We start from the raw sequence: 19,212 nt of genomic DNA, 5'->3' as shown, positions 1-19,212 counted from the left end.
CCTTAACATAAGTACGCGTATTCCAGTTATTTTGGACTGCTCTATGTATATCATGAGTTTAGGAATTTGCTCTGTGAAATCGAATGTAGAATTGTTTAGATTTTCGTATTTGTTTGTGAGGTTAGCACAAGCTGCTTGTTGTTACAGATGAATGCTGGAATGTGCTCGTACTGTACGGTAATGCTGGTGTCTTTCGCAAATACTAAGTTAAGATTTATGGTTTATTTCAAGGGAAGATTGCTATTCTCAATTATGTGTATAATGTGCATATCGACGAAACACCAAACATGTTAATCTATTCAAAATAAACAATAAAACTAAATCCAAAACTAGGCAACTTCACCGAAAATCCATTATCGCCGCCCCACAAACGCAACGGCCGATAAATTTAAAATAAACCAAACCAAATGATTTAATAACAAAATAAACAATAAATAAACGGGAAAATTCACCAAAAACTGACCGCCCATTAAATTTATAGGCCAGCTCAGCACAGCGTCAATACAGAAATATTTAGATGAATATTCAATATTATAAATAATACCCCGACCTACAGCAACCGATACAACATACCTACTATAATATAAATTATGAAAAACACTACACTGACACACGGGCAGTAAACGTCACTGCGATCAGCTGATCAAATATATTGCTACTATAAAAAGTGAAAACGCAAACTACTCTGCCCCTACACGCATCCCTTTCTCTCTTACACGACAATGTTGATCCGGAGCGAGACGGAGCAGTGTCGACGTCGCGTAAAATGATATATTAATGTCAGCTGTGTTTAGGACCTTGCGAGTCTACAAAATAATAGATGGTAACAAATAAATTACTCGTTGAGTGCATTTCTGAACGAAATTCGGGCGGTCGTCGACCGGCCGCGCGGCCCTGGCTGCGGTGCGTAAATCACGATTGATATACGACTCGCGAAGGTCGCCATCTTGAATGTTGCCATCGAAATTTGAATGTGTACGCGCCATTGGCTCGTTTGTGCACTTGTCAAACGGATTTTGGCGGGATTACGGTTTATAGGTTATGTTTACGATTTTATGGTGAGAACGTTTTAGATAGCTGCTTTGCAATTCAGATGTAATAGGCTTCTGTTTTGATCGACTTTAAATATGGTGATGCGAACATAAAGTTTAATTAAATCGTTATGTCAGATAATATATTAGGTTATAAATTCTGTCAGTGAATGAGTGAGTTTGTAGACATTCTGGTGCCGGGATTCTGCGCTGATTGTTATACCTACTTGTTAACAAGAAATGGACTACTAATTCTGCTGCGTTATTAGGCATCTTGGGGAAGCGAAACAACACAATATACAGCAAAAATTGCACAATTATTGCTGTCAAATTTAATATCTTTCAGATGTCAAATATAATTTTGACAGCATATTTTGCTGTTGCTTTGTCATTGCTCTACACATAATATTAGTTTATTCGTTACGTGCTAATCACACGTCAATCTGACGTCTGCTATCAAGGCAGATCTTGAATTGTGATTTGCAACAAATTACAAAGATCAGTCTTTGCTAAACGAACAATTATCATCGGGTGTAGCTCAGTAATGGATGGCTTGGTGACTCAGGATTTGATTGGAGGTTATGAAGCATGTCCTAGTTAACTTATGTAGGTATGTACTATGTAGGTATTAATAATATTTAACGATGTAAGTAAATAGCTCTTAATGTAAGTACGTATTTAAATAGGCCTTGGAAGATGAAACTCCTTTTTTGTTGTGTCTCTCAAAAGAGACAAATTAAAAATCTAATTACTAACATGTCCTGAAGCTATAGTTTTTAAACGAAAAAAAAAATCTCACAGCGTTATCTGTTCAAAATTCATGGGCAAAAACTAAAAAATAAACCTAACAAAAAACTCCAATTAAAAACCGTAATATTTTCGTTACAGAAAAAAACCGTAAATGTATAAAAAACGTTAATTTCCGACTTACCCCGTTTCGCCGGCGGCTAAAACAATGTCGGTACAATCGTGGCTATCTATCGCATTCGTAATTAACAAGTAGTATTAACAATAGATACGAATCAATGCTATTGCCCGCCGTGTTATATTGCTACGGAACCATTAATCAATTTTAGGGGTCGGTTTCGGTTTTGAGATATGGAAGCCGTTTAGTTTTTTTTTGGTGGTGTTTATGAAGTGAGTTCTATTTTTGTTCTTATTTTCTTTATCCTCTAGAAGAACGGTGTTTAAGAACAAAATTGTAAATGAAGAACTAGCTAACTCTTAACAACGTTGTTTGGACATCATTCAGTAATGAGTTATTTTATGTGTCTTATGTGGATGTCTAATTGCATGTTAGGGTCTTGTAAAGGTACAAAAATATATCTTTAAAGAATAACAAGATTTAGGCTACGGAACCACTGAACAAAAATATGCAGATCCCAATCAAGTCGAAAGAAACAAAGCTTATTCTACCATTAATTAATATTGTGAGCCGATACCGACGCGAGCAAATCAACGTACAGACAGACAACCCGATAGCACGGCTTTGAAACAAAGAAAAAACCTACATACTTACCTCTCGCTCGCACGCAGAAGGTGTAAAAGAGATGACGATATCCAATTTCAGCGCAGCGTTCGTATTTTATGATAAATAGCTGTACCAACGGCCGAGTGTGTTCCCGTGTCCGATTGATATTGTTTGCATTTAATTTATTTTATGCATCAACAGAATTTTGCACTAAATGAAAACCACGTTTCCGGGCTGACGGAATTATGGGATTTCACAGAAAAACGGAACGTACCCGAACGTGTGTGCTTAAAATTCGAACGGGATTGAAATGAATACGTCATTTTATATTTTTTAATTTTTTTGAAATTGGATTTCCATTTTTCGTAGAATGACGTACGATACGACACATTTTTAATTCCGTTTTTAAATGCTTTTGTATTTTACTGGGATTGTAGCACATTTACAGCCAGTGTTCCGGTGAATAAACAACGCGAAACTATACTTTTTGTCTGGAACTTTGAGCGTAGAATATCTTTTTAAAGAAGCCGTTGAAATACCTTGTAACGATTGCACAAGTAATGCCTGCTAGGCGACATAGCCTCTCAGAAACATTATATCTTAAAACAACCTTTTCTTTTCAGCTTGAGAGGTTTTAAAGTAGCTACGATATTCATTGATTAGTCCATACACAACTTGTGACGTCATCGACTAAGGATTCGCAATTTAAAAATGACATTCCATTTTTAAATTTCTCTAAACAGTTTTGCACCGTACAATTAATTACATGAAAGGTTATTTTAGATTACACGCGCGGAAATGGTTTTTAGAACATCATAAACGGCGTTTACGCAAATTGGGAATAAAAAACTTTAGTGCCACAGTTTTATGGTTGATTTTTGTGTGTTTATAGCAAATGAGAGTTGTTCGAACGCCTATAAATTAACTGGCTTTAATGACCTAATCAAATTTTACGACGCGAGGCGAATCTCGCGCGGACTCCTAGTGTTAGCCCGATTGACTTATTGTGCGGAGAAAAAAAATATCCCGCGACCCGTAATTATTTTTGGATTTTTATGAAGATTGGAATTTCTGTTAGAGCCTTTTTACATGGCCTGGTAAATGATTTATGATGCCTTCCTGAAGCTGCGCCGACTTACCCAACGCATCTGAAACAAGAAAAAAATATATTTGAAAACACATTACGAGTTACCGAGTTCATTATGAGAATATATTTCGTGAGGGTACACACAGTTTTTACAGCGCTTTTTTACTCTGTTTTTATGTAGTGAGCTATAGTTTCATTTTATACGTAGTGAGATATACGCACTTAAAATAAGTCAAGGGTAGAGTTTAGCCAATGCCCGTCTAGTTTCTGATGATACTGCCGAAAGACATCGCAAGAATAATAACTTCAAGATTACACAACATTCAATTGAGAATTTTCAAAAAAAGCTTCATGAAATAAGCTTAAAAACAAAAGCATCGCCAACTATAGATTAAAAGTACAGGAATAGAGCAAAGATATTTAAAACATCAAGACAAAGGAATATTATTTTAGTCGTGGAAGCGAGACAACACAACACACAATATTATTCAGAACAACGTCTCTATATGACTATTGATGACTGGGTTATAATATGACTTTCTCTATGAACTTCAAAATTTATTTTTTCATTTTCCTTCAGGACTTCAGTCTTCCGCCCACAACTGCTCTTTAGATAAGAATTATAGAACTGATTCTCTTTCTCCTAAACCAGGTCAGTTATCTTCGGATTTATTCGCAGTAGCCGTCGAATCCTAAACACTGGGTTTCACAACGGTTTACAAAATTATCTCCAAGATAAACTATATTATTATCTGTCCCCCAATCTTTACAGATAGGATATCGTGAGTGTCTTGCTATCTACATTATCTTAGGTTTGATACCCGGCACTTGACAAATTTGGACGTTTTGACAGGTAATCACTCATAGCAAGAGTTCCATTTTATATAGTTTTATTTGTTTGGATGCTGGATATCTGATGGTTGATGGCCTATTTTCTGAAAACTAGGAAAGAATATGTTACGACTGGGATTCACGGTTCCAGTCGGTTTCTTAGTGATCCTGTAACATTTTATCTAAATCAATTTGGGATTGGCGCCAGAGTTGAGTTTGCAACTATTGATCATAATTACAATTCATTGTTTTTGCTGAAAATACTGCTGGCTACAGAATAGCGAAAGCCTAATAATATATTTGATTAACTCAGAATATTCTACGGGTGTTTTCACAGACATAAGCGAAAATCTTGAATAAAATGAATTTAAAATATAGCATTTTTGTGTGGGGTTTCACAAATATTCAAGGCATATGCACAAAAAACACTTGTACTACGCAGTAATGAAACCCGCGACACGTCCCTGACAGTCGGTTTGACATGGTGACCATTCGGCTATCCGTGTAGTATTTACGAACCCAAAAAAATTTTGGTAATATCCAAATGCTTCCCCATATCCCTTTGTTTAGTAAACCATTACTATCACACGAATAAAGCTGGTCAGCTTCATACTCCAGGTTTACAAGGATGAGCATTCCAGCCCTGGAAAGACCCTGGCTAATTAAAAAAGAGTTTTTCTTAGCAAACGTGCTCCGGCGTGGCCGTTTAATTTCTGTTTACATTCCGAGCTGGCCGCCGAAGGGCTGGTGCTACTGGTGTCCTAACTGATGGTTAAACTACGGTTTAACTTGTGGTGTTGTTACATCTTAGATGGGATGATTGTATTTTATCAATTTGTGCTTGGTTATTGCTACGAGCACATTTGCATCTAATAATAACAGTAGTTTCAGAACTAAACCCTGATTTCGAGTTTAGAGGGACTTATTACATGTCTTGATGTTGAATGTTTTTTGATTTTCTACTATGAACGTATAAAATACAACACACAAATTTGTTCAAATTACCATACGTCATCAACATTAAAATCATCACTCCAAAATATAAATTTTCCTCTAAACTCCTAATCAAACTGATCTCGGATCACCGCAAACCGTGGATCACGCTGCCGCACCATTCCGTGGCACCGGCCGCGCTCTGACTCGGCCCTACTTGGAAATGTACGTATAATTCCACTTACTCGATAACAGTTGGCTTACATGCCGTCAAACTAACGTTTACTATCCCTATTTAATTTCTGATCGATTTCTTTGTCCGTCTTAAGTTTTCTTTATGCGTTTTTGTACTATTTTGTGTCACTATGTTTTCTCTAATGGAGACTGGGATTATTTCTAGAACTTTCTATTGTTATATCATAATTCTCTTAAGTTTTAACTATATTGTAGAATATTCCTTTATAATTATTTATAAAGGAAAATCGATCTCAGTGGCGTGCACTTGGAGAGGCCTATGTCCAGCAGTGGACTGCGATAGGCTGATAATGATGATGATTATTTATAATAACAATTGTATAAAAAAATAGTCTTTTTATTCCTAAACAAAATCTTCATATTATCTGCATATGTTTTGATATGCTCAGATAAATTTTCAATGACGAAAGCAAGTTATCTTAGTTTGGCGATATAACTGCGATCTGTCAGTTTTGATCGATATCGGATAATGTTAGGTATAGCATAATCCTGATACGTCACAGGGCGTGCCAACAGACCATAGATAAACTACGTAGAAACACTTTATCTGAATGTTAAGGATTGATGATTACGTTAATTCTATTGCTTTTGGAAACTTTTTTGAAATAGATACATTTATTTAAATGTTTCTAATGTTGGTTTTTGTTGTTTCCAGTTTTTGTTTATTCGAGGGACTGCAAGTCTATCTTTTCACGACACCAAACTGCAGAGGATATTGGCTGCCAATACACCCATCCAAGAATTTATCACGAACAAAAAAGAAAGTGTTGCAAGCATGTGAACCTCTCTGAATCGCGTTGCGTGCTTCGTTGCGAGTGGGAGTCAGTCTTAATAAGCGGCTTATGTACCATAATAGCGGCACTGACGCACTGGCGCTATTTATACCACTGACCTGTAACTTTGACATTAGAATCTAAGACTGAATGCAGGGAAGAATGTTTTTGTTGATGTTCGAGGCTACGTGGAGTTCAGCCATACTTGTAAAGGATCTTGGGCATACATATGATGTACTAGGTTATGGCCGCTTTGGAAAACGTGAACTCATAAATGCACACATACTTTAGAGTATGTAATGATGTACTGTTTGGGATAAGGATACTAGCAGCTGTGTTCGGAATAAACAAGCTTTTAGAATCAACTCCTACACATCTGCGAACGTCTTGAAATTTTGCCAACCCTCAAGTTATCTCTAAGCTCGATGCTGCCTATATATAGACGGGTGACAAACAGACAAACACGCATTTAAATGTTCGTCGACATTAATGCAGCGAGTGACCAGGGCGGCAGCGCCGCGCGGAGGTGTCCTGTATAATTTATTGATGCGGCGACGCGGCTAATGCAGCGGGCGACGCTGACTGATAGCGCTGCAGCGCGATATGATACCAGTGACGCGGTTAAGTGCGATCGCTTGTAACGCTGATACCGCATGGGATTCGCCCGGCCTACACTCCCAACAGCTCATGCGAGCCTAGTACACGTGCCTTACACTACACGGGCCGTTCGTTACTTTTTGGTTTTGTCATCCATGTCTCAAGAGATAGATGTCTCTTGGTACTTTTGTTAATTCTACTAGGGCATAAGTGTTCGATAGTGCTGTCACTACTTGCAGCGCATATCGAAATGTGACGTTTATGTGTTGCTGCAAAGATAGAACGTAATTACACCCTTCCAATGTATGCAGACATCGCTGAATGGCGGCGGAAGCAATCTCTCTCGCCCGTTCGTAGATAACACTTATTCGTGCCGCATGTGTTTTCTTTTCAAACTTTCGCTTCCATTATTTCAGAACGTCAATAAACATACAAAAATCCCCGTATCCACACGTATCTTTTATCATTTCCACTGTTACGCGATCCGTGAGCAAATCCCCGTATCCGGGGATCGCGCCGGGGATCCGGTAATCCCGGTTAATAACGCCTAGCGAGGTCCCGGTGCGCCCGCCCCGCGTCCTGCCCGCGCCCCGTAATCGAGAATTAGTTGGGAGTTATAATTGCCCGGTTATTATCAACATTGATTACGTTAGGATATTGTTGGAGCCATTCGACGTTCTTTTATTTCTGTAATTGGATGTCTTCGCGTTGCTTCTCTAATGAACGGTTCCCAATGTTTAAGGGAATGGTTTTTTGTCGACAAATGTTCAAGTTACGCTTTTCTTCCTTGTGTAGCGGGTCGAATCATCTCACCATCTCAACAAAATATATCCTCTCATTCCGCCTAAGTTCATTGTTTGTTTTCCTCGAAAACAACCAAAATAGGGGGATAAAAATAAGAAGAAAATCCCGGAAAATTCGCCAATAGTTCCCCGAACGGTATACCAGGGCCCCATACAGCCGCGGAGGATTGCGGGGCTAATGATTGTGCCGGCAGCGGGCTCCTACAAATCCCACCAATATGGAGTGCGGAAAATACCTGGAAAATGGGAATGTTATTTCCCTTCCCTCACGCGTTACATTTAGGGAGAATATATGGTGTGTAACGACAAAGAAAATACTCAGAGCCGTCAGTCCCCCGGCACTAAGTTGTTACTTTTAATTCACATCAACGTTTTTTATCACCACACAGTCTTTTGATCTCGATCCATCTGTTCAGATTTCGTCGTAAGGGCTGGCCACACACGAACGTTTACGATTCCTAACAGTTTTACAGCTCGACAAACAAACAATCGGTTCCGAGCAACGCCGTAACCTGCTAAACGCTCGTATCAAAGCCGAAGCCGAAGCCGAATTTCTCGATTCCTAGTAACCAACCTCAGGATCATGTAAATACAGTTTAAATAATTGTACTTTTCTGTTAACTCTTACGTTGAAACGTCGACGACATCTGAAAAATGTTGAAAGGAGTTTCTATAAATAGTGGGAAATGCGCTTAAATCTGCGCGAATGACATTTACTCGTAGTAAAGGCGCTGGTGATTTACATTTAAAACTGTTGTAATGAGGAGAATGCCGCCATTGCGGGCTCGCTCGAACATGAAATTTTCTATTGGAACGGACAAAGGGCACGAATTAACGCGGCATTGTTCGCGGGCCGGCGCTGCGAGACCGCGATTAGTTCATTATTATTTAATTTTATGTGATACACCGCCTGCTAGTGTCTGCCCTCCTGGTGCCGACTATTCCGACAGAAATGGATTAGTTTTCACTTGTTTCATTAGCTCTAACAATATTATTACTTAGACGGATATCATCGAAGATTTTCTGTGATTTTCTTCTTTAGGGTTCCATTCATTTAAAGTAGAATTGAACGGTTTGGTTCTGATTTTTCTTAATTGCACTTATAGCATTATCCTATCCACAAATTCGTCTTGCCAGACATTTCAGACAGCAAAATACATAGCATAAAAAAAATACGTTGTTTTCTATTCCAATCTCAGCTGTCACAAATTCTTAGAAAGATGCCGAAAAAACAAAATTTCCAGTCGTTGACTAGCCTAGATTACAAAATAACAAGATCAAACGTATTTTTCCTGAATTCATTGTCGGAGCAGCAGCAAGTACCAGGGCGGAAGCATCTAACGGAGTTGTATTTGTTGTTACAGCTATATCAAAGGACGAGCTCGCACCGGCCGGGCTGTTCCGAGAATCAGTTCCGTTACCAACCTGCTTTGTTACAAGCTATACATTAGCCCTTTCTATTTATGTTTTCCTATTGTATTGTTGGGAAATAGTCTTTTTTGAGAAGAAAAATGCCGTGAGAAAATAGGTTAGGAAGACGATTCTCGCAATATTCTTCACAGCATGAAAGAAGAAATGGAAAATTATTATTACTAAATATGCATATTTTCTTTGGAAGCAGTATTCCTCTACATTTTACTATTCAAAGTTTAAATGTGTTTAAAACGATGGTAAGTCGTGACTATCACGTCACATTTCACGAACTACACGATTCTCAAAATCCGTTAATCTGACTTCAATAAATTTTAAACCTTTGGTTAAACCAAGTTTGATCCAACAATTGCTTAATTACCCCAAGGGAAAACGATTGTTTGGCCAACATTATCACGAGATTAGCCGGGAGGCGAGACTTGTAAAGATAAGGTTGGCTTCACAGCGACTACTTGTTTTAGTTTCGTAAATGTTTAAAGTAATATAAGAATTTAGATAACAACGGGCCGGGATTGCGGCCGTCGCTGACTTATCAGAGCATCTTAATTTTCAGTCGCCATATTTACTTTATTAGTGTTGTGATCTAAAGTAGACTCGACTGGCGACGCTGTGTCTTAATCATGAAAACTTTCCATACCGAAAAATATATCATCGAATATCTCGTTACAATGTGTCTCACTTACAAAATTACGCTCATAACTAAGGATGGTGGTTATAGTAACTTAAACATCATCAACATCTGATGTTACTGCTTCAACAGTTACAAAGTATTCTGCAGTATTTTTACTACTAATGATCGCTATCTATTTTCGTTCGCAGGAGTGACAGAAAGCCATCAAACGGCCGACCTGTCCTCACAATTACCAGGCGACCATAGCTGACGAAGATCCCATTTGTTGCTCTTTGATCTGCTGTCCAATTAATATATCTGCTGCGCTCTCATTATGCCCTGGTATTTCTGTTTCGTGTCGCGCTGGTGACGTTCCCCGACTGCACATAATGAGGTAATGTGTTTGTTTATAACTGTGTTCTTAATGACGATATTAAGATTCCAAATCAATTGACATTTGTTTTTGTAGTGTTTTTATGCTCACATTTCTTAAACTGCCATTAGTTCAATAACTACATCAGAATGTTAGGACAATTTCCTTCTTAATACGTCTTTTGCATAAAAAGTAACTGCTCTAGTCTCTGCATCTGTATTACCTATATGTCACGTCTACCAGGCAACATTTTGCATCTAGAACCATTTTCAATTCCTATTATTTCTGTTCACTAGTCTAATAAGAAAATGAATCCCCATCGCATTTGGCTTGAGTTTCGCGTGCATCATTATGATTGCTTTTAACACCACCCTGCGACGCCCCTGCTCGCCAAATAACTAATTAATCAGTGTTATATAACTCCACTTCTGGGGTGGCCAGCCCTAAAAGTATTTGAAATATTGCTGGAACTGTCCAAATTCGTTAAGCAGTCACGACGATATTAAACACAAACACAATATTACACTGTCTTAACATGATTTACGCGTGAAACTAGATTAGAAAACATTTCATGCGTAGCCATTGACTCTGTGTAAGTTGAAATATTTCTGTGTTTAAATCCTAACGAATTGTAAATATACTTATTGTGTAAATAATAGAAGTACCAGGAGTCCATATCTAGCTAGTAGGTGCACTGTTAATAAAGACGCTAAGCATTGCATGTCCGCGCGGCTAAAACGCTGGGCGTCGCCACCACGCCCCGCAGGCTGTTAGACCGCGCCAGCTCGAGACTTTACTGCTTTCGCGTTTTACGACCCGTCTCCGCATTTTGTTGCCACCAAAATTAGTTTCCACCGGCCATTTTGCTAAACAGTGTGTTAAAAACCATACAATTTTATCCCTCTCGAAAACATAATCCGAAAAGATAAATAGCCGCACCAGTGGAGTTAATAGAAGAATAATGAAACAATTATCCGTATTGACGGGGCTTGCGTGTCCGTACGTAGGTGCGAGAGGATCCCACGACACCCTCGTTGCCAGGGGTGCATAAGAAAAAAAATACCCCATACGAAAATAATTTTGATAGACACTTCGCGTGCGACCAACAATTATGTTATGCGCGCCTGTACGCCAGTAATTCGAATTTAGCACATTATCGGAGCGTTACCGATTATATTCGAATAATAAATACCGAATCGATGCGTTCGCACCTTTTTTTCTGTTATTTTAATGTCATTATAACATAGTTTACGTAGAACATATGGCGCCTGCAATTAGTGATGGGGGAAGTTCGAAATTTGGTGTTTCCGAATTTGAAAATGTCGATAACAAGCTTTAGGGAAGTGGTTGAAAACACACGACGCACTCAAGAATAAATTATTGTCAAAATCTGTTGGTCCGCACGTCCCGTGGCGAGTGACACGCACGTTCAGCGAGCTGTGGGACCGTGTTCCGTACATCGCGCTGATACGCACTACGGATTACCTAGATAGTCCGATGGAAAGATCCACAGTTATTATCAGGTAGCACTGTGTAAATGTTGTCTATAGCCGTGCGCAGACGTCTCTGATCTCAGAAGCAACATCCGGCGTTATCTAATCTACGGTCAGTGTTTGTGAAGGCAGAGATGGTATTCACCACGATACGCCGCGGAGTATCGAACGTGGCCGCCTCACCACACCACCATTTTGGTACACATTTCACAATGAGATAAGGCAGGCGAGGCGCCACATATGTCACCATGGCTTATAGTGTTTTGTTATAAGAAAAAAACATTCTATAATGTATGTAATAGATAAAAATGTGACGTCTTAGGAGCGTTTCCGATACGTGATGACGTCAGCTCGCATTATTTACAGACTCGAGTATTGTTACAACAGATTACTACAGTTACGTATTTGTCGAGCCCATTCACTGTGTAAGTGGTTTTAAACAAACACCATTGAGACGAGAACAGGAGACCTCTTGTGCTGCCGAGCTGGCTCGGTAAATACCACTCGAGCTTCATATTTATTTAGAAAAATCTAATCTTGACGTGGAGTGTTTTATCTCTGTATCCGGATCTCGAGGCCCGAAGCACTAACACTCGAATGTTTATAAAAATTAAACATTTATGTGACAACTGCAGTTTGTTAGTCTTTCTCACGAAACTATCGATGCGCGGGAGTCGTAGAAATAGAACCGAGAATAACTTTGGGAACGTATTAATGTCAACTAACAAGATTCTAGTGGGTTACATAACGGACGAAACTCTAGTCATTAATAAAATGTATCGTTTCAAAAATCTCAGACGTCAAAGCATTTTTACGTTGATTGGAGACAGCAAAAATAATGAAGTACAAATGTCTGCCGTGTCTCTTCTATTACAGAACATAATAAGAGTGTCTCCGTCGCTAAGGCTGCGTGGAAACAGCAACAACATTAATTAAAACAAGTGACAGTTTCACACGACATTCATTAGGTATATCACGTCATTATTCATCCGTTTCTATTTCCGATACTTAGAGTTTTTCGGTGCTGAGGCGATGCCAAAACTCGTGTCCCACGTTCAACTTGACTGTTAATTAATTTTAACTGACGCACACAGCGCAAGTTGGAATAGAATCCTCATACATAATAAGGCGTATGAATGGATTGTACCAACTTAAATGAGGTGAGTCTACTTTGTTGGGAATATTGTCATTTATCAACGCGGAGTCATGTTACATGTCGGAGTTCACTCGACATCGACCAGAATAATTGATTTCGCATCACCACTCGGTACAAAAGTGAGAATGCACGAAATCCAGACTGGCATCGTTAGCGACGCGACACAAATTAAATTTACAATCGTATGTATCATAAATAAAACATAAAACACGCGCTATAAGATACAATTTGCTAAACTGTCGTCTATATTAGTATTCGACGGTCACGTCAAAATATTCAAATTGAATTGTGTCTCGTCATCGGAATACGAATGAATCGAGTCAGCCTGTGACGTGGTTGCACCGAGTTAGCCGCTCTAGTGTTGTATCGATTTTGGAATCGATTATTCGCTATTGTTTGTGACGCTTTGGGATTATGCGTTGTTTTTTTAAGCGTAGTGTTGCGTATTGTGAATTATGATGTGAATATTAATCGGGTAGGATGTTTTTTTAATGACATTGTGTATTGCGAGTTGTTTGTTAATTCGTGCCGTGTTGTTTGCATGTTGAATGTACTGTAATTGGTTTACTATTTAGTACAAGCTTACAAGCATGTTCTGTCGAACAACTTGGAAATCGTTGTTACTTTCGAAGAGGCACTAGACATGCAAATTCGAAAACTTTATATGCAACATGAAAATATCGTCTAAAGTATCAAGATTATCGTGTTCTGTATTAAAAAGGAAAGAATAAGGTACCGATAAACAATATTGAGCCATCGTAAAGATGTCTGCGGGAAGATTCGTATGGGGTACTTTTGCATAATCGCGTTGTACCCCGGGGCCCGGGGCGAGCGGGGCCCGCAAAAATCGGCTAACAAAGTAACACTCCGCTCAAGTGTCGCCAAGTGGCGGTCTCCAATTCGATTACCGAGTAGTGCCGGGGGGACTCGAGTCTAAATAACTTAACTCGGTTTGCTCGAGTGCTCGATTATTCGATTTAGCCGCGATTACAATACGTAAGTGTCGTTGAGAGTTTAGAAATGCGGTTTTGAAGTTTTTTTGTGGATACTTTTTTATGGGCATCGGGTTTTTGGGTGATTGACACGATAGTTTGAAGGACATTCCTTTATTCGCCATTTATATTTGCAGGTGTGGACCGGTCATTACATTCGTATCGTTTATGACTATTTGCATTCATGTTGTTTGGTGTGTTATTGCTTATGTCGTCTTGATCTTATCTGATCTGTAGTTCGTAGGATTACACTCTAATCTTAATTCTAGGACATTCTGTCAGGTTGGGTTGCCCTGAATTTTTATGACAAATTTCTGTAGCCGTCATTAACAAACTTAAGGCAATTTTTGAGTAGTTTAGGGAACTATATAAATAAAATAAGCCTTTGGATGTCATGGGGGTCATCAGCGACCGACAAACGATACATATTTCATTGTTCAGCAGTCGATATGTAAAATTTTGAATTCGTATACCCCAACAACAGTTCAGACTATACAATTGACCAATTTTCTATTTTCCAGTTAACCTACGATACTTTACCCCTTCCCAATCGCTACCAATACTCCCCACCACATTCTAATACAATGTAAATATACAAATTATTGACATGCAATCCAATCCATTCCAGCAATTTTTCCAACCCCTTTCCTTTCTAACAAATGTTTACATCTACCCTCGGATAATTACCGACTGTCTGGCAAGACGGTGCCATCGCGTTTACCATGGAAACTTACATGCCATAGGGCTGGCAACACTAGACCAGAAAATGTACTTCCAAAAATCTTAAGACCATTTGGAAAAAACAATGACCTATCTATCACATGTTTTATAAAAGGAACGCAAAATTTTAGTAGATTTGAATCTGAGAGCCTGAAATTTGAACCAAGCATGAGGCTTGTTTAAAATAAAGCCTCCTGTTTATTTTTCGGGGCATATCTTGTCAACCCTACCCTCCCCATCAGATACGAGGCATGCGGGGCCCTAAGAGCCCATGATGCCGTACCCGTCAGACGTCGGGACGCCGATGTATAAAATCTGTATGAGAGAGCGTTAAATAAAGCCCAAACGGCCCATAAAACACTCTGGCTTCCTTTACGGGCCCCTCGTCTTTGTTTAGGACCAACTAGCGAGCTATCTCGATTAAGGATATCTTTGTATTTTTGTTGTGTATTGTCTGCGCCGGTATGTCGTAAGTTTTGAGGTAGATCACTTGGATACGGTTATTTATTAAATACTTTACGAGATTTTGCCACACTTGCACCCGATAGTGATGCCTGAGAAATGTCAGCTGCCATCCAAAAATGAAGTCCTATCTAAATCTTCGAAGCAAAGCATTTTATAATATTAAGTTTGTAAAACACTTCGCAATACCTCGTTCAATAAAACTTGCGTAATAATTGGTCAATACAAGATACTAAAAATACTTAGCAAGTCAAGTTAATGATTCAAGTAAAGAAAATCGACCAATTTCTATGATTACCGGTGCTTTATGTAGCATGGCGTGATGCAATTATGCACTTATTTCTGAAGACATGAAACGTGCGGTATTGTTACACAGAACGGGTTTAACTGATTACCTCGGGTAACTGAAATAAACGAATCATTTTCCTAATAAAACATGGATGAATTGTTCCAGGCAAATAAAAGCTAAGCCACGGGCTGGACAAAAGGGAAAACTTCATGACAATAGGCCAACAAGAGATCTCTTGTCTTTATTTAATCATCGCACAATTGAATCGTCCCGTTCTATGGCTTGACAAATTCGCACGCCCCCGACATTGCCTTAAACGCGCACTTAACTCGTACCCTTTCCGTCTTTCACCCTCGGACGCCTCCATTCTTTTTATATCGCAACTTTATTAACGCATAAAGGTCTGCTGATGGGCCCTTTAAGAATTAGGATGCGTCCCGTGGCCGGGCGTTAGGCTCACTCGAGCCGAACAAATGGAGTGTCGGAACTTAGGCCGGCTGCGAATACGTCCGCGCGGGATTGCACTGTCCCATCCCTATTCGCAATTAAACCGGCCGTTATCACGCTGTTCCAAATTTGAATTTGCGTGTACTGATTTTAGTGGTTTCGTTATAATCGGAGCTGTGTTCCATTTTAGATTAAAAACTTTTAGTTGGTTACTCGTTTGCACGCGACACTGCCGCCGCTGCCGATTCCGAATTTAAAGTTTTTATTGTCTGTGCAAAGTTACACGCGGGAAAACCAGGTTTTTTATTAGGGATGTAATACACCAAATAATAGGGGGGAAACGTATCTTAATACGAGTATCGACGTTGTGAAAGCAATCGGATTTACATGTCTACCGATGCCGTACTAAAACGAAATCATGAATGAAGCGCAGTATAGGAAACCCAAAACATTATCCTTATGCTCCCATTTTACGACCTTTACCCCCATCGAGTCGAAAGGGTCACATCGGTACGACACGCTGTAAAACCATTCCCGTCTCGCTCCCGCCCGTTACTTACTCGTAAAACCGAAAGAGATAATCACGAAGATGAGTCGAAAATTATTTTTTTTATTATCACCATCGGCGGTGCTCTTTTATTTCCTTTTTACGGTCCGAGTACCTCATAAAAAGACAATAAACTTACTATTTACAGACCATCAGGAAATTGTTAGGCGAAGAGGTCTCTTTACGACACATGTCAGCCTGGTGCGGCAGTCCAAGTGATGCACTCTTTACGATTGGCGCGCACTAAAATGTTACGCGAATGATACATTTTATCCCCCATAAGAGTATATCACGCCATGAAATAAACCGCAGAATGTTTACTGGTCTATGAATACTCAAGCGGTGGCCGGTCGTCCCAAGCGCCATTACTAATGTGCCTAGTTAAACAGTAACTAGCGAGGCAGCGAGAAGCGGACACAATCAGTAACTAGGAGCTAAGTACCAGGAGCGAGCGCCGCCCGCCGCTACCAGAACATCATAAAATCATAGACGTGTTAAAAACCATAAAGCGAAGGAGTTATCAGAAGCGCTCCTTAGCTTTATTATTGGAATTTCGTCAAGAGATTTAATAATAGTTATTAAACCGGCTGCCCGTGTTACCTAATACATCAGTTAAGTGCTCTTTTTATGATTTAACACTGATTCTCCCCGATATTACCAGCTATAAATTATAGCCGGGATTACCGGCTAAATTGTTTTGTGATATGTTTTCATTGTTTACGAGTGTAATGTTTTTGTAATTCTTTATAGGTGACGTCACGCGGAGAGGTCTGCCCGAGATCGTTACGTCGAGGATATAGTGGAGCGGTGGCGGCTGGCGGCAGGCGGCGGAGCGGTGCGGGTTCGACGCCCGTTATGTAAAGTGAGCGATTTACTTATTCGTGTTACTTTGCAATAATGGCAGCGTTTACATTGGGGTTTTGTAATATCAGCGGCGGCAGGCGCGCGCGGGGCTCGGGGTTCGGGGCTCCGGGCTCCACGATTTCAATATTGTGAATTCCGACGGTGTTCGCGTAGTGCGTGTAATGAATTTGGGGATTGTCTTGCGGTTTCTCGGCTTCAGCCGTCGGCCCCTCGAGTATTTACTTTCACTCTATTGGATGAGCTTACATTATGTAAAAGACGGCTCGCATCGAACTTTTAATAACGATCGACTATTTCTTGGGTTTTTTCGTGCGCGGAACACATCGCGCCGAGGTGCGCGTCGCCGCATGGCACCGCACTTATTCCCCAAATATATGATAATAAGGGGTGGTATTATTTAGGTCCGGCCATTCGTATGATAAAATTGAACCAGTGATATTTGCCCGCAAACAATTCCTATGGAGATTTCGGTCTTGTTTCTGGGGTTAAATCTGTGCACGGGGGATGATATACGGCTGGGCCGCACTCCGGGCTTTTCCTTTTGCCAAAAATATAGCACAAACGGAAAGAAATACGCGTCAGGATCATAATACGGTCAAATATTGTCGTTTGTATGAGGAAACCCGGGTATCCGGGAGACAAACCGCATATTATACATTTCTGTGTGTCAGCATTCGTTACGGACAAACGCATACTTTGCCGGAATTTACGCCCTAACGTTCCTTTTATTCGACAAAAAAGTCGATGTGTGTGACGTGATTGTACCGTAAATTTGTCCGATATGGCCGCCATGCCCATCTGATGTGATTACTATACGATGATGAGCAAACAGAACTCCTAGCTCTGGCATTTTATTTGAATAATGCTAATCAAAAACTAATTTTCCTTTGTCATACAATTGTATGAACGAAGAGCGCATAAGTATTGCTTCATTATTGCGATTAAAAATCTTAAATTATGGCCGAGTCGTTATGGTTCTTCCAATAATAAAATAAGCTCGTCAATCTTTGACGGCGAAATTAGAAGCGAGCCGATCTTAATTACCAGGGCTGCATAGATGGACGGATATTAAAAATTGTCAGCATTAAAGGTTGAAATTCGAAATACAAGTTAATGTTTGAGCGTTGCCTCGGCGGCGGTAGTTCGGCCGGCTGCGGTCTGCCCGAGGCGCGGACCGTTCTAATTAAAATCGCTACATTTTCTGTGGTATTCATTTTCATCCTTTAAAGCTCTTTTTGTTGCTTCCACCCTGGTTAGGTTACGTTATTGTTGTGGGATGTAACTAATTTACATGTTAATGAGATGTTTGTTGTGTATGCCGATAGTTGGCTTCATAATTTTATACGATCGCATTATTAGTTTCCTGAACGTTATTATTATCTGTTTCTCTTTTTTCCGCTGTGGTTTCAACGTTTTTATTAAAGGTTTTAATGGAACGTAGTATTATCTATAGTATCTATGTTGGATATGGTGATGTTTTGGTAGTTCAATTGACCAGAATGGGTTGAACAGCCGGCTCTCATAACCTGAAGGAGTTGTGTTATTTTTTTTAAGTTATTTGTTTTAACATTCCTAATGTTCATTAGCATTTATTACAATGCTTACCGGGGTAGCATGAGCGCGCACGGCCGGCCGAGTCAGAGCCTTTGTTTCGTCCATTACGTATGCAAATGATGTTCTAGTACCACCTGTACGCTTATGTTCTCCTGGTAAACAATCGCTAGGTGGAAATGGGAAGACATTTTTTTTGTCAGCGAGCTACCGGAGTTAGCTTTTGGGCATCCATTGTTTGCTTGTCGTTCGAGATGCAAAGATCTTGGAGAAAAATTACGCAACTTGTTATTTCTTTTGATTTATTTCATCGTATGTTTGTTCCTACATCTATTTGTCTCACACTTCCTTTCATTAAGTTTACTTACTAGCTTTTTCATCAAATTTTGAAAACAGTCAGTCTCTTCAGACTGACTCACATAACTTCTTAGAATTTGACGACCGTTTATTTTATTTCCTTTTAGTGTATTAAACAGTGCTGTTTATCGTAAACTGT

The 19,212-nt window shown here is 39.6% G+C and overlaps 1 protein-coding gene across 4 annotated transcripts in view; it reads right to left on the bottom strand.

Annotated features, from left to right (window-relative positions):
• LOC113504720 (homeobox protein homothorax) overlaps window positions 1–19,212 on the bottom strand; it is a 250,321-nt gene that overhangs the window by 119,393 nt on the left and 111,716 nt on the right. For all 4 annotated transcript variants that reach the window (XM_026887132.1, XM_026887134.1, XM_026887133.1 and 1 more), the window contains exon 8: window positions 3,642–3,650. In XM_026887132.1, the coding sequence (XP_026742933.1) occupies window positions 3,642–3,650 (9 nt within the window). The remainder of the gene's footprint in view (window positions 1–3,641; window positions 3,651–19,212) is intronic.

Source organism: Trichoplusia ni, chromosome 23, assembly GCF_003590095.1.
Source record: "Trichoplusia ni isolate ovarian cell line Hi5 chromosome 23, tn1, whole genome shotgun sequence".
Lineage (NCBI taxonomy): Eukaryota > Metazoa > Arthropoda > Insecta > Lepidoptera > Noctuidae > Trichoplusia > Trichoplusia ni.
Note: the sequence above shows the minus strand (reverse complement) of the source record. Positions and strands in the feature narration are given on the sequence as shown.